This window comes from Ruditapes philippinarum, unplaced genomic scaffold, assembly GCF_026571515.1.
Source record: "Ruditapes philippinarum isolate M1 unplaced genomic scaffold, ASM2657151v2 ctg3132_1_1_1_1, whole genome shotgun sequence".
NCBI classification, from domain to species: Eukaryota; Metazoa; Mollusca; class Bivalvia; order Venerida; family Veneridae; genus Ruditapes; species Ruditapes philippinarum.
This window is the reverse complement of record NW_026863573.1, coordinates 145,434-168,684: the sequence shown is the minus strand read 5'-3', so window position 1 is coordinate 168,684 and position 23,251 is coordinate 145,434. Positions and strand designations below refer to the sequence as shown.

The window sequence follows — 23,251 nt, the reverse complement described above, 5'->3', positions numbered from 1 at the left end:
ACCTGAGATGATAATGGGACATACAGAGTCTGTATCTTAGCACCTTTTGTTTCCTTTTCAAGCTGCCGATATTAAATTTGCTCCAAGTCCCTATAAACACGTCTTAAATTTGCTTAAAAGACTTGGTAATAAGACTAATGAAGTATTTTAAAGCAATGAACCTGTACTATTATGGGATACAGTTACATAATGACATTTTAATAGCATTGTAGCTACTGTTGGGCCAACAATGTAAGCCTCAATTAAACAGTTGGGCCTTTGAATCCATGGTGGGGAAAATGTCATAAAATGGCCAAATGGGTGTTAAACGCATACCTCAGTTGTCGTTGTTGTTCGTGAATACAGCCATTGCACAAATCTTACACAGGGAATGACAACAAATCTTTTACAAGTAAAACTGGACAGACGCTCATAAATCACACAAAAGGAGACAGTGTTATCACAAAATTTAACTTTAAAATGCAAGACAATATTTTAAGAATATCCTTCATTTATCAACTTTTAAAGCAGAATTATTTTCAAATAAATCTCTGAAAACATTTTTGGCATCTAAATGACAATTTTAATTAAATTTAAGAAGCAACAAACACCACTCACAAATTTTTTTTCTCTCTAAGTTTTAAACAAAGTGGGTAAGATATTATCTCCTGTCTCTTAGAATAATTAAATCATTATTTTGATGTTTTCCCATCAAGCATTTTACGTAACACAAGAATACTTACAACCCTCTGATTATCTTAATCATTTAATACATTTCTTTCTTTTTCAGTATCATACTACAGGGAAACAGATACCCTAGAAATTGGCAAATGTGGGTAATTTCCCATCCAATTCTGGGGAACAAACAAGCACAAAACAATGATCACTCCATTTTGAACGGTAAAAACACGAAATTTACTGGGCATTTAGGATTACCACACTCAATGAGACCTTTTTACTTTAAACATAATAAAGAATGATCTCTAATAAAAACTTTCAAAATATCTTTTTATCAAGTCATGAATGAAAATCATATATTGAAAAAAAAATCCTTTTTTTTTCCTGAAAAAAGCTTTTACATGCACATGTGTTTGTGCATTTAAAGTGTATCAGTACTTACAGTTTTATTTTAAGTCATAATTCAACTGTTTTATAGTTTTATTTTTCAACAAAGCATAATGAAACCAGATAAACTGTTTTTTATTGAGGCCATCATTACAAAATTGCTTGTGTGCCACTTCTGAACAGAACTTTTCAGATTGAGGAGGGAGGAAGATAATGCATGTAGGTATGAGGGTACTTTTAGATTCTTTCTTTTTTTCTGTCAGACTCATCTAAATTTTGAGAATATTAAGTTCTACCCTTAAGCAATACAATACAATAAATTTGGCAAAAAAAATAAAATGGAAATACATAATACATGATTAGTCAAAGGCAGGATTTTGGTTACAAAAAAAAAGAAGTACACTATTTTAAGTTAACTATATATCATACTGTAGATATACTCAGAAGCTGTTCATTTTTTACACCTAGCTTTACAGTACAAACTGAAAGCATACCAAGATAAAAAGTTCTGAATAGTAGTAAATAAAGATAGTGAGATGTCAACTTCAATTAAAGTAATCTTGTATATGCATTCCTGTAACAGCTGTATGCCTGCATTGTTATTATTACTCTCCATTAAGTTATTACATGTACCTGTGACAACAAAGTCTTGTCTATAGCCTACTGTTTTAACAACATTTATCTCTATATATCATTGTAACTATTGTAAAGTTATTTATATACTGCACATTCAGTGCTTGTACATCTATCTTTTCTTACCTGCATACATGCCATTCCTTTCTCTGTTTATAATGCAAGTATAGTTTGCAGCTTTTCTGGTTTTTTATGTCTGTATATATTTGAAAACAATACAGATCTTAATTAGGTCTTGGTAGAGTATGAATTTACAAATTTTACTATATCTAATATTTAATATATTAATTCAGCAATTCAAGTGGAATAACATAAGAGCCACAAATGATTCAACAGTCTACATGTAACACTTCATGATTTTTATATCTATGAATTTGAAGTTTGATCCCGGTCTGCTTTTCTATTTCAAGAAAAACTTTAAGCATTTTCAATGAGGTTTTAAAATCTCTAAGTTTGGGTATCGTTCACAGCTTATTGCAATTTCAAAAAGATAGAATGACTAATTCACTTGCAAGGGGTTGTGCATGTTTGTTACCAAACTTGGCATGCAACTATAAGATGAATGTATATCAGCAAGGCTCCTCATTCATCTTTCTGTCAGTAGCACAGGACACACCTGCACTTCATGGGGTATTAGCTTTCTTACCCCAGCGTCACTTCTTGCATACAAGACATTTCTTCTGCACTTGTAAAACAGTCTGAATCACCAAACTGCATCATTAATTAATTTTCCCTGCTAAATGACTTTTAGCTGGATAAATCTCTTTTAAATTTAATTAAATCTTTGTAATTATACATTCAGCTGAACATTCTTTTCTCTTTAGATTTATTTTCAAGAAAATTTTTTAAAAGGAACATTATGAAACTAAAATTGCTGATTTAATTAAATGCATCAAATTGATTTATTTTTACAAATTTAACCAGCATGGTAGCAAATAAGTGATAGATCACATCAGCCAAAGAAGAAAGCCAATGTTATTTAAATGGATAATTTACAAAGTATGATGGGTCTGGAAAGATGACACCCTGCACTTTGGCTTTCCATTTAACTATTTCACTGAAAATGATTTAAAGTCAAATTGATTCTAACATATGTATGACCCTTGTAAATTGATAGCAGCAGTTTAGGAATATCAAGCAGGTTTTTATTGCACAGAGGAAGATTTCAAAAAAGAGATTTGCTAACAAGTGGCAAATTCTGCACTCCCACATATTCTTTATGGGTATTTCAATCAAAATCACCTGCCAAGATTTACAAAACAGAATCAAGCACACCCTAGCTGATATTTAAACTGAATTTTAAACTTATTGTTGCCTGGGTCAAACTGTTTCAGGTCTGGGAATACAATATGAGACAAAATCAGTGAAAGACAATCCTTTTACAGGTAAAATTTTGTGATTTAAGGCAAGTATTTTCATCTATCACTCTGTTGGAGTTAACTTACACTTTGCAAAGGGGAAGAAAAACGATCAACATTCAAGTTCAGCATGTCATGTGTTGGATTTCTTCTGGATGAATCAACCTTCTTAAATTTATTCTTTCTGTCGGAAACTCCCCTGGTGAAGGTATGTGTATAATGATTTGTTGGTCAAAAAACACAAAAGACTGTAAAACACATTATGCACAACTGCAGAAAAAAGGTCAACATGACTGATATGGGAATCTTATACAAGATATCAGAGGTCTCAGATCATGATCTGTAATGTTCTCTATTCACTGTATTCAGTCAGTAAAATATTTTCAAATATTCTCTAAAAATGAAAGGTTGGTGAAGCCTATTTCAGATATTTAAGGTGATAAGCATAGACTATGCAACTGCCTGAACATTACCAACTTCTCATAAACTATTATGATTCCAAGTAAAAAATAATAATTTTCAAGTATATGTATATGATTCTACTCTGAAGATTACAATATGAGACTCTTTATTTTAATTGACATTAAATCCATATTGTCACTAAAAATATTATGGGGTCACTCCGAAGGTCAGACTGTCCTGATTTAATATATAAAGGGGGAGCTTGTATCTGGGTATAACCACTGCCATCCTGTCAGCCAGTTAAGGATGGAAATAGTACATTACCAAAACTGGCAAGATCATGGTACAAAAAAATATGGTACCAAGATAAATGTTTTTATCATTCAAATTAATCAAAAAGGAAAAAAAATCATAAAGAAACAATTAAATCAAAGAAAGTTACCCAGAAATTACTTAAAATTATAACATTTTATGACTCAGATATGACTTGAAAATATTAAAATTTAATTTTCAGATAATTATTCTTTAATCACGATCAATATTCATAAGGTATCTTGAGTAGGTATATTGTAAATTTTGTGTCTATTTTACTGCATTCCAGCGATACATTAAATCAAAATTTACAACTTATTTATATAGATATGATATCACAATAAATGTAGAGGATTTTCATGACAACATAAATATTTCATGATGAAGTAACATGCAATTATAAGGTTTTTATTTTACAACATGATGGCAGTCTTTTATAATCTTCATAGCATTCATACATTTCACATCATCCAATCAAATTAACCCTTTAACAACTGAAGTTACATGCAGTTTAACTGTCATAAGGTTTTATTTTCCTAAATGATGGCTTCATAGCATTTTTCAAATCATCCAATCAAATGGACTTTTCTGGCTTCCATTTTTGGAACTGTTCATTATCAATTTTGGGGATATCAAGATGAAAATGTGTGTGTCAGACAACAAGGATGTGGAAGCCAGACTGGTTCTATACTGGTGACATAAGGCCAGCAGGTTATGGGTTAAAAGGAAATATCATGGTGCATTACTATAAATCATGTGAAATAAAGTATCATGTTTTGACAGTTCTTTCCATCTTTATATTGTTATATAATTTTCAAGCATATAGAATGATCAAGTCTTTTCCACACACAGGAAGAAAGAGTTTTTCTTTTTGACACTAAATAATGTAATATAAGATTGTTGTTAAGTGAAGGTCTTTATCATTTTGATATTGCGACTTGACAGTGCTATTATATATACATTCTATCCCTCCAAAAACAAAAACAAAACAAGAATATGCACTTTTATTCTATTTAGGAATTCATTTCAAACAGAAACTGAGCTTCCTTTATTTTACATGTATTCTACATGTCAAAATGTAACTTCTTCTCTGTAAATATCTAGTTATATGTTTTAAGAAAATGTTATTGCTTTTTGTTGCTTATAATAATTATTAACTGCTGAATAATCTTTAAGTTCACCTTTCAACCACTCAAATATAATCCTAATTTAACCAGTGAAATGTCTATCATTTAAATAGTAGTTATAAATTAAAGTGAATTAACTCACATTAATCAACCAAAATCTGCCAAAAATTGAGTAGCTTTAAGTCTTTCAAGCAGTCAGCATTGAACTCATTGACCACTCAAATATCAGCTATAAAAAGGATATTAAAATCAGTCAGTGAGCACATAGCACATCAACCACTAAAAGATCTGTAACTCTAGGTAGAGATGCAAGCTTTTGTTACTATAACACACCTACCACTCAAATATCTGCCACTTTAGCTAGTCATCAGTATCAGTGTAAAGAAAGCACCAACCACTCAAATATCTGCCACTTTAGCTAGTCATCAGTATCAGTGTAAAGAAAGCACCAACCACTCAAATATCTGCCACTTTAGGTAGTCACTAGTATCAATGTTAACCCATTACTTCATGAGCATTTTGTGAAAAATGGCTGTTTTCATTGAAAAGTCTCCCGTTACAAGTTCAAATTGCTATAATACTATAAAAACTGCTTCAACACTAATCAAACTTGGCACAAATGTTGACTGGACCATTGCCCTTGCAACAACATGCTCAGGCTTAAATTTTCTGTTACCATGGCAACGAGGGGACATCTCAAAATTGCCAAAAATCACTATTTTGCGTTGATTTTTTCCATTATAATTGATTTCAAAGGGCTGCAACTTCTCAATGGATTGAGATAGAGTCAAATGCTTTTCAGCGTTTGTTACACGTTACCTTATGATCAATCTGGGGTCATTTATAGCCTCTCACAAGTCCAAAATTTTCTTGGCGAAAAGGGGGCACATCCCCCTTCTGGCAACCCCCTGATGTATCTTTTGGTTGGGGGCCGCGCCGAAAAAGTGGTCACTTTTTTTTAACTACATTTCTCAAAACAAAAACAAGTGTTAAGGGCCTAAATAATGCATTTTTTCACCATTTGAGACAACAAAAAAGGGGGGGGGGGGGGGGGGGGGGGGGGGGGGGGGGGTGAAAAAGGCGTTAAAAGGCGTGTATATGAAGTAATGGGTTAAGAAAGCATCACCCACTCAAATATCTGCCACTTTAAGAAGTCACCAGTATCAATGTAAAGAAAGCATCACCCACTCAAATATCTGCCACTTTAGGTAGTCACCAGTATCAATGTAAAGAAAGCATCACCCACTCAAATATCTGCCACTTTAGGTAGTCACCAGTATCAATGTTAAGAAAGCATCACCCACTCAAATATCTGCAACTTTAGGTAGTCACCAGTATCAATGTAAAGAAAGCATCACCCACTCAAATATCTGCCACTTTAGGTAGTCACCAGTATCAATGGAAAGAAAGCATCACCCACTCAAATATCTGCCACTTTAGGTAGTCACCAGTAACAATGTTAAGAAAGCATCACCCACTCAAATATCTTTAGGTAGTCACCAGTATCAGTGTAAAGAAAGCATCACCCGTTCAAATATCTACCACTTTAGGTGGTCACCAGTATCAACCACTCAAATATCTGCAATGTTTGGTAGTATCAATATGAAGAAAACATCAACTGCCACTTTAGGTAGTCAATTGTATCAACATGAAGAAAGCATCAAGTCCACTCAAATATTCGCCAGTAAGTGCCAGTGAGAATAACTAACAGCAACCATGACTGCTTCCCTCTCAAATTACAGAGCACTACAAATTATTTTAATGATAATCTTTGTCACAATTTGTTTTGTACTTCGTTGTACTTCACATTCTCTACCGGTAGTTACTTATCTTTTTTCATGATTCATTGTGCATTAGGCTTAATTTTACCACTCAAATACCATCTTTTTTGTTTCAAGAGTTGCCCAGAATTTTTTCATGGTATTGCATTTTTTTTATCTAAATAATTCAAAGAAGTAATTTAAAGAAATATAAATAAAGTGGGTTTTAATGTCATATGGAAATTAAATAGCTCAGTCATCTAGCTTCATACAACATGAGGGTTATTTTTGTTATTTACTAAATGCTTTCTTCAATATTAATTGCCTGTTTAAAATCACAATAATCTCCAGATTCTATTAACAGAAACATTCCTGGCTTCAAAGAAACCTGCTTTCTATTCCAAGATTGCTATCGAAAAGACAAAATTGTTTTCCGCTTTTTTAAAAATTTGTTTTTATTTTTTGCATGGATGCAAATTACCCACTTTGTAGGGCTGTTTTGGTTATTAAAATGCTCAAAATAGATTAACAATTATTAAAACATAAGACGCCAACTGAATATTGAGGAAATATAATTGATTTATGTGAACTGCTGGTGAAGATGATACTGTAAATCTTACAGATTCAATTAAATGCAGAATTGACACATAACGAACATAAAATATATATTTTATCTTACAGAGTTTCTGATATGAAATAAAACGTTTGTTTTTTTATAAAGTTAGAAATATGGAAATGTAAGTTGTTTTTTTTAAAATGATAAGACGAATTTCGTGAACAGGTTACCACATAAATACAAGGCATTTATGTATTTACAGTGTGAAGGTTTTCACATTCCAACATGTAATCTTTTATAATATGGTAATTTCAACAACTGTTTTTCAGTGAAAAAAAATACAGTAATAAATCAGTGTTAACTGAGTTTTGTAGGTAAAAACAGTGTTTTGTTACTGACACATTAAATATTTCAAATAGGCGTATTGCACCGTAAGAACAATAGCTTACTGTAGTCGCGTAACAAGTGAGAAATCTCGGTTTATTGACAGGTTGTATGCATAGGTGCGTTGCACTTTAAATAGCAGCAGGAACTTTCCGTCATTCTGTTTTTATTTCCTCCAGAAGTGCCTAATCACTTTTTTGACAATTTTGTCTCATTGTTTAACAGATGACCTTGTCCGATTTTTCTTTCTTTTTTTTTCTCATTAAACATTAAAAGTATATTGTTTTGCATTTTATTTAAGTTCACAATACTAAAACAATGACCAGGAAGATTTCTAATGTAAATAAACACTTTCTTCAAAATTACACAATCACACATTAATCAAATAGACACAATTCTAAGAAAACTATTTACCATCATCAACAATATTCATAAGGTAAAAATACTTTATTTCACACCTGATAAAACATAACCAATACACTTTCAGCATTTGCAACATGTGATGTTCCAATAGAAATCATTATTGGATCTTATCATTTTAGCTTCATTGTCATTTCAAAAAGTCCATATCAAATCCATATCACACCCCAAAGAGCATAAATTTCATGTCAAGAGTCCAAAAGGTTCATATCAAATCCATATCACAACCATACAGCCTCATTTTCATTTTTTTGAGTCCAAATGATCAAATGCATAAAATACTCCATCTAATATATCTCAGAATCAAGCTTTGGCATGTCAATATATTTTGACTAAACATTATATACCTATTACAGAATTTGTAAAATATCATTTAAAATCTATAATAATTAAGACAAGGAAATAATTAAAACTTGGGGTTTAGTGTAAAATTATGTTTCTGTGCACTGATATTTTGCATGAAATAGTCTGCATTCAAAAGACATAAGGTATCAACAAGATTGATCAGTATAAAAATTTGTTTATTTTGTTACCTGGCAACAGTTTAAGATAATTGGAGGAGACACTGCAATCCACATAAAATTATGGTATACCATTTTGTACAACAATTCAGCAAGTTTTCTCTCAATGAAATCTAAGATTGCACTGCAAAGTTACCTCCACAAACTTAAGCTTCACTGCCAGAGGAGACAATTTACACTACCTAATTATTACCCCATCATTTTTTTGTTGTTACCAATTCACATTACATAACTCACCTAATCTAAAACCCTCTTATCTCTTTAACTAAAAGTGAACCAAGTCAGTTTCAATTTGATTTTTTTTATCTGACACTTAACTATATTGCAAAAAGGAGAAAAAAAAATACAGGAAAAAAAACTACAAAGGATTTTGTGACAGATTTCTTTTAACAAAGAATGCAAGTATTTTCTTGAAAAAAAAACTTTCAAAAATTTCCCCTTTCATTCCTTCAATATTACATAGGTTAAGTCTACTATTAATTTTTTTTCAACAATTTTTTTTTATGAATAATGTAATCTAAAAAACATACTAACCTACAGTACTGAATATACATGAGAAATACATGTTCACTTGACATGTTTAGTAATTAACTAATTATCACTAATGTAATGGTACATAAATATACAAATGTAACATAATGATTAAGAGAATGTAATGCTTAAACATTGTTGAGTAATTTAGGACAAAAACAACAATTCCTTTAATATGTTCAGTTAATTGTGTATAATTTTTTTAACATTTAATATATGTTCAATAAAAATTCACATTGCAATAATCTGTACTAATATTTATCAGAAGAAAGAATATTTTAGCAAATAAATTATGGGTAGGAAAAAAACATTTATGTATGAGTATCAGTGATACATTAGTGTTTAAATTAAGACAATAACTTGAATGAAATAACTAAGAAATGATACAATGTATATGAATAAACAAACTACAAGAAGTAAATCAATTAAGAAGTAAATAATGATGAAAAAATGAAAAAAAAACAACAACAAAAACCAACAACAAAAAACACTAAAATGTTAAATCATTAATGATTAAATTTAGTTAGAACATTTTGCTAAAAAAATTAATCTACGAAATGATCAACTGAATCATCTAATGAATACGTTTTTAACCCCCACCAAGGGTCGTGGTGGCCTAGTGGTTATGGTGTCTGCCTCTCAACCAAGGGATCGGGTTTGAGACCTAATCGGGTCACAACCATGTTTCTTCATACAACACCAGTACTGTTGTTTCCAGGAAGCGAACTCAAAAGTGTTTAATATAAGTTGCAAGAACACGCAACTTAAAAGTTAAATAAATACGTTTAAACCAAACACCCATCCCACTTCCAAAAGAAACCCCATGGTGCAGAAAAACTTATTTGAATTCTTTTTAATGTCAGTTAAAAAATATTCTTAACTATACCATGGTCTGGTAGGAGGTCTATATTGTAACTCACCTTTGCATTAAAGTTTTGTTTGTAAAATACACAGGCCTTTTTCAAACCTTACAACTTGGCAATATGTACAAACTTTTACAATTTACAACAGTTTGTATCTTGTGGGCGGCATAGTTTTGAACAGTAATTGGGTAATTTCAGAAGAAATAAATCGTAAAATCTATGCAATCTTCATTTTTGCCGACTATAAACACATAAATTGCCTAGGATGTAAATTAGATTTACAAAACGGATGAAAAACCCCTTATCTGGAATGAGGATTTAGTGCCCCTGATTTCGTAATAAATAAAGACACAATTGTAATCCTTTGTTATTAATTGGATTAACATTAGCCCAGATAAAACACCTTTAAATGTTATCAAGTTTAACGAAGCAGTGTACGTCAGTTCATACCTTTACAGTTAAGGTAATGTTTCCGCATTACATAAAAACAAAATATCTGGCATACCTATGATGTAAAGAAACATGTCTTTGCCATATTAGTGCAACATTATTGTATCACTTTTGTTTATTCATATGAAGTTAAAATAGTTCCACACTGAGGCGAAAAAAATATTTTGCTAAAGGAAAATTGGCTAGCCTATACATGTATGTCCAATAATAGGATGTTTCACTTTTCCTTCTGTATTTTGATAATCTTATCGTGAACAAAAAAAGTCAGGCAATTTTATACAGGTCAGGCCATATCAGTTTATATTCTTTACATGGTTAACAGTATAATTATTTTGATATCACAATGTCCAGAATGAACAGCATTTTAATGCAAGTGATATTATGATGATCTGCCTTAGCAGAACAGCTAAGTCTACTCTGACAGTTTTTAATATCTCAAAATTGTAACAAACCAGAAAGTTAAGACTTCTTAGGAATTATTTCAGTATTAATTTGTTATGCTGGATTGCTTAAATACTTTAAAATCTATTAAATGGGTGTCATACAAAATATAGAAGGTTTAATCTACCTTGAAGATTTATCCTTTAAAACTACGTTGACTTATGTCTTATTACATGGAGAATCATAAAAGACAGATTAAAAATTTAACTCTTATGTTTTAATGTACACTTTCATTTATAAGTTTGATAAGTGGAAACAAATATTATAACTTTAATCAGAAGTGCACTTTAAAACTATAAGCCAATAATTATGATGATTATGGTCCGTCATGAAATTGTTCCACTTCAAAATTCATGCAACTTTACAATATACACACAAAGTTTCGTCTGCTGGATTAGTGACACATTGTTTAAGTCTTAAACCTGCTTAAACTGGAAATGATAAGCTTTTGCCATCAGTATTGAGCCAGGCCAGCCTGCATGCCCGTTCACTCTGACCAGGATCTATACCTTTGGCTGATGAATTTTAATTTCCCCAAATTGATAATGGACAATTCCAAATATAGAAGCTGGACAGATCCATTTAAGAAATTCAGTAGGTTACTAGTGGGTTAATTTAAGAAAATGTCAACATTAAAATAAAAAAATTGAGGAATAAACATTACAGAATGTGATTAGACAGCCCACACAATTCCAACTGGGGTGTCTCGGTACTTGTGGGGTAGATAAGTCTCAGTACTTGTAGCCAGGGTAGGTTAGTCAATGTCACTGCTTCCAATGGAATTCAAGCTCAGGCAAACATTTTAAGAAACAATTTTTAACATGTACATGTACTGTACAATAGTATTTATCAGTATCAAAATATGTAACATACTGACTAATGACAAATACACTACCTGATTAAATTGCTTTGAATCACCAGGAAATATTGATTCTATAGAATGTCTTTTGCACATACATTAATTTTGTATTTGATAATATTTATCAAGAACATAATTATGTCAACTTATTTGTACCATTATAATAGTTACATTACATCATATTGTATCATCACAGGAACTGATAATTACAGCTAGTAAAGTCTGATGTTCCATTAATTATCCTTTCCTCATGTATAATAGTTGGTAGTTTTTTTGTTTTTTGTTCTTTATTATTGTTTTTTTAGCTGGAATTTTTAAATTGGACTTTACTGCATATTGATAAAATTTCAAATTTCTGTGGTACCGTTCATAATAACAAATTTTGAGAAACTTTGAACTGTAGTGTATAACTTATACACATGTACTAGCTTTAAATGTTGCTTTTTTTCACTTTTTTGCACTCTATTAACTATATCTATAAATATTTCAAAACATAAATTTGACATTAATTATTATGAAGTATTATGAAGTCATTTCATTACATGCCATATCAAAACAGAAAAGGTGCGGTTATATTATCTAGAGGTCTATTTTCAGTTTGCTATTTAATATCACTATTCAATTTATTTACAACTTCAGTATATCCCTTTGAATATATGCACCCAAATATAAAGGTGGGCTTTTAAGTTTGAAAGAAAGTTGCATAATTAATTGAAAAGAAGCTTAGATTTCAGAATAAATGCATGTGAATTTGCGGCCTAATAAACATAACCAAAATTAAAATGTTACATAATTTTCAATCTGCAATGTAATATACTCCTTTTTCAATAAGCTTAAAAAATAGTAGATGCCCATTTTTGATCTTATCTTTCTAACTCTAAAAGCGTCTTTCATATAAATTCAAGGGTGGACTAATTACTTTTAAAAATTCACAGTCCAAACTTTGTTGTCAGTTTAATAAAAAGATCCAATCTTGGTAAAATATTTGGATGACTTCTTTAAGATTGTAAACATTGATAATGATTTAACCAACCAACAGGAAAATTATCCTTTTATATCGGCAGTCACTGATCAAACAATATTGTCAGAACTTTTTACAGGACTATAAGATTAAAATCTGACCAAAGAAAGCAAAAAAACATTTTCTCAGTTTAGTTAAAATAATTTCAAAGTTGTAATCAAAGCAGGCAGGGTTTTTTTTTGTCTTGGCTGGTTTACAGTTAAATTTACAGTGAAAAGAAGAGAAGAAAAAAATATGAAAACCTACTTAAGTGCTGCTATTTTTTTAACAACAGACTTGCCTTGGTTTGAGTTTAAAACATTTCAAGGTCTGTATCAATTTTAATACTAAAAATCAAGCAACAAGGAAAAAATTTTCTAAGATCAGACTCAGATCTAATCAGCTCAGACTGTACACTCTGTAGATTTGAGACCATGAACTCGGAAAAAAAGTTTTATGGCAAGGAGGCCAGCAAAGTCTTGAGCAAGTATGCATAGATGTGTCTGTCTGTAGCTTAAAATGACAGGATGTGTAGGCGGGCATGGCTCTTTGTAATGGTGGCATAGACTATTACTGCATGTTATCACTGCAATAAAGATGGCCTTTTCTCTCTCTGTATTTCTTTTTCACTTTGGCTACTATCTCAAATTAAGCAGATGATCATAAAAATGAGAAAGTGTACTGTATGTTGAGAAAGATGTAAAGATACCTAGATTGTGCATGCATGTCTCCCTATGGGGATCCTAATAAAAACAGTCAGAAAGTTAATACTGATACCAGTATTGTCAATATATCACATAAATGATGGGTAAAACAAGATAGCAAAATTGACTTTAAGCCAGAGGTTATTTCCCAGGTGTGCTGTTTCCTTTTAGGAGAACTTGTACTAACAAGAGCCATCCTATCTTATTAGGGGGAAAAAAATAACCAACTTAAAAAATTACTGCATAAAATAAACCCCAATTTTTAATCCATTAATACACTTCCGTCCATGTTTTTTTTTTTTGATTTACATCTTAAATAACCTTCAAGGCATGTTTGCACGCTTTCTCTAATTTACTGCATTATTTTCCACGATTTAAATTGTAAATTTTCAGCAATTTTCTCCAAAATTTCACATTTGCATGTAAAATCAACAAAAAATATGTTGTTTTTCATTAGTTTGATAAGGCAAATTAACTGTGAAACCTGCAATTAAAATGCAAAGTGGTACGATTTATTGTCCCTAAATTTGTGAAAAATGGCTATTTTAAATGTAGATTGTGCATGTTGCCCCTAACATTTATTTAAATTACTATGCTTGTTCTGTAATTCAGGAACACCTATTAGGGGAACATTTATCTGATTTATGCTTGTAATTAATGTAACTTATATTTATCTATTCAAATTGTTGAATTTTCCATTACACCTATACCGGTATATGTATCACCTTCCAAAGATGGTCCCTAGTAATTTACAACAGCTCCAGGCATGTGAGATCTCATCAGTGAAACATATGAGCCACGTCACGACAAAACCAACGTAATGGGTTTGCGACCAGCATGGATCCTGACCAGCCTGCGCATCCGCACAGTCTGATCAGGATCCATGCTGTTCGCTTACAAACCCTATAACAAGTAAAGAAACTGATAGCGAACAGCATGGATCCTGATCAGACTGCGCGGATGCGCAGGCTGGTCTGGATCCATGCTGGTTGCAAACGCATTACATTGGTTTTGTCATTACGCGGCTCATATTTTCTTGTACGATGTCCTTTGCATGAATGTTCTTATCGCTGCTTAAATGGAATGCCACTATACTTCATATTATGACAATTCTGACTTTGAGTAGACATTTTCTTCCATATTTCTTTAATTCCTTAACTTTTAATGCCTACAAATATTACCCATGCGACCAGTGCAGACTAAAATTAGCTGGGGCATTGCTGCTTTCTGATTATGGTCTGTCCTGTTTAGTCAGTATATATGCATCTTATTTTCCCCAACAATTATGAATGGTTAAGTCCATAATAAAAGATGGTCAAGTCTATTTAAGACATGTAACATGGTAAGGGTTATGATATTTAACATTGTAACAAAAGGTGCCAGACTACCTGAATAATTTTCAATTAGTTTCTCAAATTGCTTAAACAAAATATCCAGTGTATCAAAGTTTATACTAGATGAGAATTTAAGCTGTATATCTCAAATATTATGTGACCTAAAATGAATTAAAATATGCCATTAACACAATAAAGTTAAAATAATCTCTATTGTCACATTCTTGTAACAAAATCAATTATTTTAAAAATGTTGAATTTCATTGTATAAGACTGTATAAGAGACTGTCAAACTTTTAGACATTGTCTTAATGAAAAATGTCACAGAATTTAACAATTTCAGACAACTTAAATATAAATTAAATGTAGATTAAAGTGTATTAATTCTTCTGTGACATTTGTTTGATTAATCAACAATAAGAATTTAGTGAAGGAGATTTTCATCAGGTAGCATACAGTCATTTCTCTTTTAAAGGTTATAAAGCAATATCCAATGAAGTAGATTTTATAAAATTTATAAATGGTAAAATCATGTTCAACTCTCAAATGAGATGTACCATAGACGGTCCTTGTTGTTGAAAACACATGAACATTGGACGGATTGAGATTTAATGTTCCAGAATTTTTAAGAATTATGCTGCTATTTTAAGTATAAAGATTTAAACAGTTTAGTAATGATTTGTTCATGGGCCATTCTCTCTTAAGGAAATATACAAACACTTAGATTAATTTGAAAAAGTAGAACCTATAAAATTATAGAAGTACAAAATTCATAAAGGGAGAGCAAAATTACCAAACGTGCTTACTGCATTTTATTAAGTTTTTAACCTAAAACTTGTTTGTCTCACTTTTCGTGAAATATAATATCCATACAGATCTATATAAAGAAAGAAAGAAATAGGCAACAGAATAGACAAAAGAACAAAAAAAATCACATTTTTTTCAATACATACAGTATGGATAAAATAACAAGATGAAAACAAATTTTAGGTCAACTCAATGGGACTAGCACTTTTAGAGTTCCACAAGACAGCCTTCAGTATCAACTTGTTAACACCTTTTTAGAACAACTTCTCAACAATATCATCTTCAAAACTAATTTCAACAACATGAATACATAATGTTATCAGTTACATTTCAGCAATTTGCTTTTCATGTAGATGAAAATGATGCATCTGAAAAGGGAGATAAACTTTCCTTTGTGTGAACAAACTATAATGAGCTTAAAGCCAACGGAATAAAAGGTAAGTCGAAAATAATTGCTCGACAAATTCCTGTCATTACAAACGATAGATGTGCATCTACTGCATGAGAAAAAACACCTGCAATAATCTGAGTACGTGCATATTCGCTGCATTCCTTCGCTAGTACATTCCTAATATTTTACATTTGATTAAATTTGCATCTAATTATACCAATAGATAACTAACAAAAGATAAAACCATCTAAATTCATATCAGCAGTCGTGATTAACGTTAGAGTGTTCGTTTAAATGAACACGGCGATTTGATGTAGTCAGTACGGTAAGTGAAAGCTTGCACGTCGGTAAACAAAGATAAAAGGACACGAAGATAAAGTACGAGGACAAGCTCTGGATTTATCTCAACACAAATATTAAGTAAATTTAGTGCGCAAATTGATCAATATTTGATCCTAAAATGTTAAATAAATGCTTTCAATGTACTTAAATTCTTAGACAATGTTATAAAGTTTATCATCGTTGAAGCAGGAATGACTGCAACATTAAGTGACTTAGTGAGTGCAGTTGATTATTATTTTGAATTTCATTGATACCAATATAATACCACTCCAGATAGCTACATTTATGTAATAATATAGATCCCTTACCTTGACATGTTCCCTGTTCATCTCCGGTAACCAAGTCCCCTGGTTTTGCGTTTATAACGCACTGTAGTCCTTTGGCGCAGACTCCACCTCGCCTGCTTCGGCCTCCGCCACAACTCTCTCCCTTCCCACGGGCGCACACCATACAGCACCCGCATGGGTCCAGTACTTCTCCATAACTACAATTTACTGGGTTGTCACATGTTAATTGGTTACACGTGCACAAGTCATGCGCTCGTGCTAAAGAAACCGGCAATATATGTGCGCTTAAATATAAAAAGAAAATGAAGCGGAGAGATCGCGGAGCTTGGAGTTGATTTAAAAAATACATTCCGTCATGTAATAAGGTATTGCCCAAAAATAAAGTACATCTTTCCAACAAAATCCACAATATTTGACACAATCGTAGTACTTCCTTCTTTAATACCGTTCTTGTCTATCACACTTTGTAAATAGATGGCAGAAAACGCGCGAGCAAGCACTTTTAATGTTGCGTACGCAGGTAAAAGTAAACAGAAGCGTTAAACCAATCAAATGCCGATGGGCGGCGCTTCGTATGGGAAAGTTTATTTTCGCTTCATGATTTTATTAAACTACTTAATTCACTATATTATTTCTTTACCCGTTGTCCTTTTATCCACCATAAAGCAATGCTAAAAGGGCATTTATCTTAAAGATATCGATGTCAAATGAAGAGAAAATCCACAGTCCAAGTTTTCATTCATAAACACACATTCATTGATAAAAGCGGTAAGGGATTTGAAACGTGAACGTAAGGCTAACTTCGCTTATAAATTAATAAGATTTTATAAACATACCAGAATAGCTACGGAATTTCTATATTTTTATTATAATACACGATGCAGAACCTTATCATATCTGGTTTGACACGCTTCAGATTTAGCTTCATCAACATCGAGTTTCTAAACATCATATTTGAATATATTATAAAGGACGAGCTCGGTAATGTTTTAAGTATTTGACATACCAAATTGCAAATAAAAAAAAAATTTACATTTTATACATTTGGAACTTTTTTTTACTTGTTGACAACAGAATCTTGCTTATTTTCGTGATAAATCGTCATGGAATTCATTGAGAACATCAATAAAATACCAAAACATAATGTACATAAGAAATTCAACATTAACAGGCGAGCAAAAAATTCGGGTCTTAAAGGGAGAGTAATCAACCTGCCATTGTCTAGTTATGATAGCAAAAGTTATATGTAATTTCAAACTGTTTCATAAAGTATTTAGTTTCATGAATAACAACGATTTGCAAGTGAAAACATGTATACCCAATATATATTTGCTTGATTCTTAGTCGATTTTAGTGCCAAGTTGTCACGATTAGAAGATATTGTAAATTTCCTTGATACTTTATTTGTAAAATTAAAGCTGTAACAAACACCACTTCCTAAACACACAAAATTACAGTCAATAATATTGCGTTTTAAAAATATATTTCGTTTTATTTTATTGCAGAACAGGCAAAACATGTGTCAGTAATTTTAATTTGTAATTACCTCCATTCATTTTCATAAACATAAAATTCTACAAGATCTATGATACCCATGCTCTCTGTAACCGTTTTTCTTATTTGCGTATTTCTTTATTTGTTATTTTAATCATAAGTTAAATCATATATGGTCATAGTGCAGTGAGGAAAATAGTATGTGAGGTATGTAGAATAACAACTAAATGCAACGTCAGATCACCGAGGATGCACGAGTATCCACATACTGCCAGTTTTCAATCACAACCACTTTTCAATCATCCCTAGAAATTCTTTATTTTTGACCTTATTTGTCATGTAACCAAACTGTAAGCACATCTTGTATTCACCTTGACTACATTTATCAACAGCAATGTCAATTATGGCGATAAAAAATACCAGTATTTTAGTTGAAAATATGTAAAATGCGTGTTTTCCATTAATCCTTTATTTAGCCAGTTACAAATCGCAATAATTTTCTAAAAATAATTGATTTACAGACTCAGTTTTTTGTCAGTCTGCAGAAATGGATATTAAGTTGGACAACTATTTCAATATCATGAAGTCATAATGTATACTGCACTTCAAAAGCTATAATCTTACTGTACATATTTTACCATACAATTCTTAATTGGAAGGTAATACGTCATTAAAATAACAGTCACTTAACCAAGATTGAAAAATGGCATTATAATTAGGTTAAAATTGTTTATCACCATTTATCTGAAGTTGAGTTTGTCAACATTTTTCCAAAATACTTTACTGATTATATTTTAACATTGTATGACAATTTTTATGTGGTACAGTTTATATTTTGTTAACTGATTGAAAAGTGGTTGTGAAATTTTGAAGAACAGGAAAATGGGTCTGTAATGATTTGTCATTGATTCATGATAATAATCCAAGTAAAATTTTAAAAAGTTGTTGCATTTATTAGCTGAAATAATAATATTTGCAGAATTGTAAGAGAAATATTTTTTTTATACTTTCACTGTCAGTTATTGTAGAAATTTCTGTTAGCTGATCGGAAAGTGGCAGTACGGGGATACTTTATTTAAGTCCGCTGGAGAACAACGAAAGACAAATCGTACCGATGTCACGATAGTAAGTAAAAGGTTGTCTGCCTTATAGACGTCTGAATCACGGCTTTTCTCGATCTTAGAGTGTCAGTAGGATTTAAAATTACCCCCTTTCCCTACCAATTTCTAAGACAGCCGGCCATGAAAACTTAATCAAAACAAAAATAATAATAAATATTATAACACCGATTTTGTCAAAACAGTAAAAAACTAAATAGTAACAAATGACTTACTACATTTGATGTTTGAATAAGACATTTTATGTACTTATATTTTCATGTATTATGTATACTGATGTATAAAATTTTTATACAGTTTTGCTTTATGTTATAATGAGTACAGATATTATGAAACACCCTGTAAAATACTTTTGTTGCTTTTTCCTTTCTTCCTACACTATTCTATTAAAAGCCTTAACGGAAACATGCTTACACATTTTTCTGGTAATCAATGACATTTCCATATCATCAAAGTCAAATCTGACCAGTTCCAGTGTGTACATAAGAAGTAATTTGAGACGAGAGTGTCGTCTGGACCATTTATAATCAGGATCAGATTCTCGACCTTCATAGGAATAGCTTTTCCAATCAATCCTATAGAAAATGGGCTTAGGGTGATCCTCATAGGTGAGTGATTATACTTTCGAAAGATGACATCGTCGGCATTTACCTCCAAATTAAGACTGGCACTAAGCTTACTGTCGCCTCCATTCAATGTCCGTGAGAGATCATACTATAGCCTAAAACCAATATCGTCTTGCAATAAACCAAATTCTTGGACATAATTTTAGATGCATAATCTCACAAATTAAATTTCCCACAAGAGGCACTAACATTATTGGATTTTTTTTTCTACAATGAGACCAACCTTAGTTTCTAGATGTAGACATGTGCCAGGCGTAAGTGACCACGACAAAGTCATTGTTTAAGTCCATATCAAGACCATCAGGACAAAGGCTGCCGTGAGTGGCGTGACAGAAGATTTATATGTAGACTATGTCTAAATCCCTAAATCCAACTCGCTTTGATTGAGTGTTCATGAGAGATAATGGCAAAGTGAAACATCTCCCATGCCCCCCTAGCACCGACTTAAGGGTTGCATCCTTAAATAAAGCCTGTCATGTCTCACTTCGTTTGCAGATTCATAGAAGAAAAAGGGTGGTACCAGTTCACGGAAGAGTGCTTCCAAGTCATGAATATAAAGGTCCATCAAAGTGTTCTTCTACACGTCACAATCAACCTTGGATTATCAAGAACATTAAACGTTCAAGGAGGAAGAAAAGAGCTTACCGCAAAACCAAGCTAACTGGTGCAAACTAAACAAAGTACAAGCGTCTACAAAGAGACTCAGCATGAGTACAAAAATCCTTCAACACCTACATCAAGGACATTGTCACGGAAGACAATCCATAAAAACTGTAACAGTACTGTCCCCATAGAGATATTCAAGATGGATAACATACAATGCAGACTTAAGAAATCTCCAGAATAACTCCCCCATCCTGAAGAAGCAATTCACTAGCGTGCTCACAGAAGAGAACGAGTCACACAATTCCACCAATGAACACATCTCCGTGCATTGATTACTTCACCAATGACACTCCCGGTGTAGAGAAATTCATAAAAGGCATAGCCCCCCAAACATACACAAAGTAGATGGTCCTGTCAACGACTATGCCACAAAAATCGTTCCATGTCTGACCCTCATATTATCAAAATCACTTCAACAAGCAAGAAACAGACCAACGTAATACCACATTGCAAGAAACAGGACATCGGCTACAAAATAAAGACAAATACTAACATTGGTCTGCTGCACATTCATGGAACATATCATTCATAGTTAGGTCATGTAAAGACCATCTTCCATCAGATTCACAGTCGGCACTCTTACGAGACTCTGTTGATCATAACCATACAGGACATCGATGCAGTACTTAAAGACGCTGATATCAGATCGGCACTATCTATGTATTGGCTGGACTTAAGCACAGCATTCGTTAAGGTCCCACATAACCGCTTACTACACAAATTGCCCCTCGATTATTTAACTATTTAATTTGAAAGAGAGCTTCCCAAGTAACAGAAGTCAGAGAGCCACATCTCAGAGCCAGCTGCTGTCGCTTCTGAAGCTTCACTGGGAAGTGTGCTTGGTCCTCTGCGCTTCCTCCTGTACATCAATGACATACCAGTACAGGTCCGTTCTAGCTAGCGCCTCTTTGCTGATGACTCCTTGCTGATGACTCCATCATGTTCTTAAAGAGTGCATTTTTACATAGGGACCGAGAAAAATTATAGCAATGACAAAGGGAATGGTAAAGAGAGTTTAACGAAATAGCCTGGCCTTCGTACGCATATATCTAGCCAGCTGTCCACCAATGTTACAACTCAGTGGTAACATCTATAGTAGATTATGCTTTACTTGTGTGGGACCCACATACAGCAGGCAACTTTTCAGGTTGCAACAATGTCGAAGCAGTCAAGCGACGAGCAACAAGATTTATGTGGTGGCTACTACCACCAGCACCAGTCCTTCATTAGCCCTCACTCCAACATAGACGTTAGAATGCTAGTCACGGTCGTCTTTATTATTCACCACAATTTTGTAGATATCCCATTAACATTCCTGCGCACTACTGCATTAACAACAAGAGGTTATCCACTGCAGTTTTTGTTAACTTACACACGAAAGGACAACTACAAAGCAAGTCTTTTTTTCGTCGGAACCAGATGCCAGAAACATAAATGTACATGTAAATGTATCTTTACGGCTCCCACCTGTCATACTAAATAAATATTCAAAATCAAATTCAAAATGACCTTTGTTATTACTCCTATTAAGACATCATATGCGGATAACCTTGATGTTATTATGTCAAGAGTTCCTATTTTCACAAATGCTGTAAAAATACTTTTAATGCATGCTGTCTTTTCCATCATAACATATTAGGTAAAACATGTATGCGTTACAATGCTGAAAATAGTGTTTCCACACATGAACTAACTGTCAATTAAATTTATAATATTAGAGTAGTAATACAAGAAAGCAATTCAAACATCAACCTTTATTTCACAACAACAAAACATAATGCTTTATATTTTTGTTAAAAAGACATTCATGACATTCTAATAGATTGTAAAGTGACTAAACAAACATCATGATTAACCTTTCATAATACAATTTACAGAACATTATGTAATATAGTTTTATGATTTTTATATTCTCTTGATTGAAAATTTGTCATTACATTAATCAAAACATTTGCTTATAAATACACCATAAAAGATGAAAAGGTACCCACCTGAAACTACATGTATGTTAATTCCAGTTAGGTAACAATAGTTTTTCTTTTAACAATTACATAGTCATAATTATATTCCTCAGCTTCGTAATATTAAGTATACCATAAACATAATCGCATTTGGAAACTTGTATAGACAACCAGGGTCTTTCAAATAGAAAGACTCTGAGACAACTCTCATTTTTAGAGAAAAGTGCAACGAATACAGATATTACTCAACTCCAGAAGAAACACAAGTGTCTTTAACATGCAAGGTGTATTTAATGTTATAAATATGTTATTTATACTTTCATACATTAAATAAATTATAAACCAATCAAAAGAAAGCCTGCTTTCTTTATTTAATCCTTTAAAATGACTTTGAAACTACTAACACTAATAAAATTAATAATACCCTATACAGTCCTAAAAATCAATTAATAATAACAAATGTAATTAATAGGTCTTAAAAACTATATAGTATATGAGTAGTAAAGTTCTAATAACACTAACACTAAACATTTGATAACATTAACAAGAACAACATCGTAACTTATATAATTGTTTTGTAGAACTTTAACTTCAAATGTTGATTGCAATAAAGCATACATATTTTTAGAGCAAAACATGTGATAAATGTAATGTAAACATGAAACTTACAAGAAGCATTGTAAAAATGTAAACAAAAAATAATTCGAGACAATTATCAAAATCAAATGAACATTTCTAAACATTTTACAATTCATGATAAACTTAACTGATCGTTTTATCTTTTCAACAAATAAATAATTGTTTAATTCTGTCTAAAAGTGTATAATGCATAATATAATGGCCATCACTAAACAGATTGA

At 31.9% G+C, this 23,251-nt stretch overlaps 1 protein-coding gene across 1 annotated transcript in view; it reads right to left on the bottom strand.

Annotated features, from left to right (window-relative positions):
• Positions 1 to 17,035, bottom strand: part of LOC132722542 (cysteine-rich motor neuron 1 protein-like) — a 95,919-nt gene extending 78,884 nt beyond the window's left edge. The window contains exon 1 of the mRNA XM_060707052.1: positions 16,548 to 17,035. Coding sequence (XP_060563035.1) covers positions 16,548 to 16,875 — 328 coding nt within the window. The 5' untranslated portion in view covers positions 16,876 to 17,035. The remainder of the gene's footprint in view (positions 1 to 16,547) is intronic.
• Between the last annotated feature and the right edge of the window lie 6,216 nt (positions 17,036 to 23,251).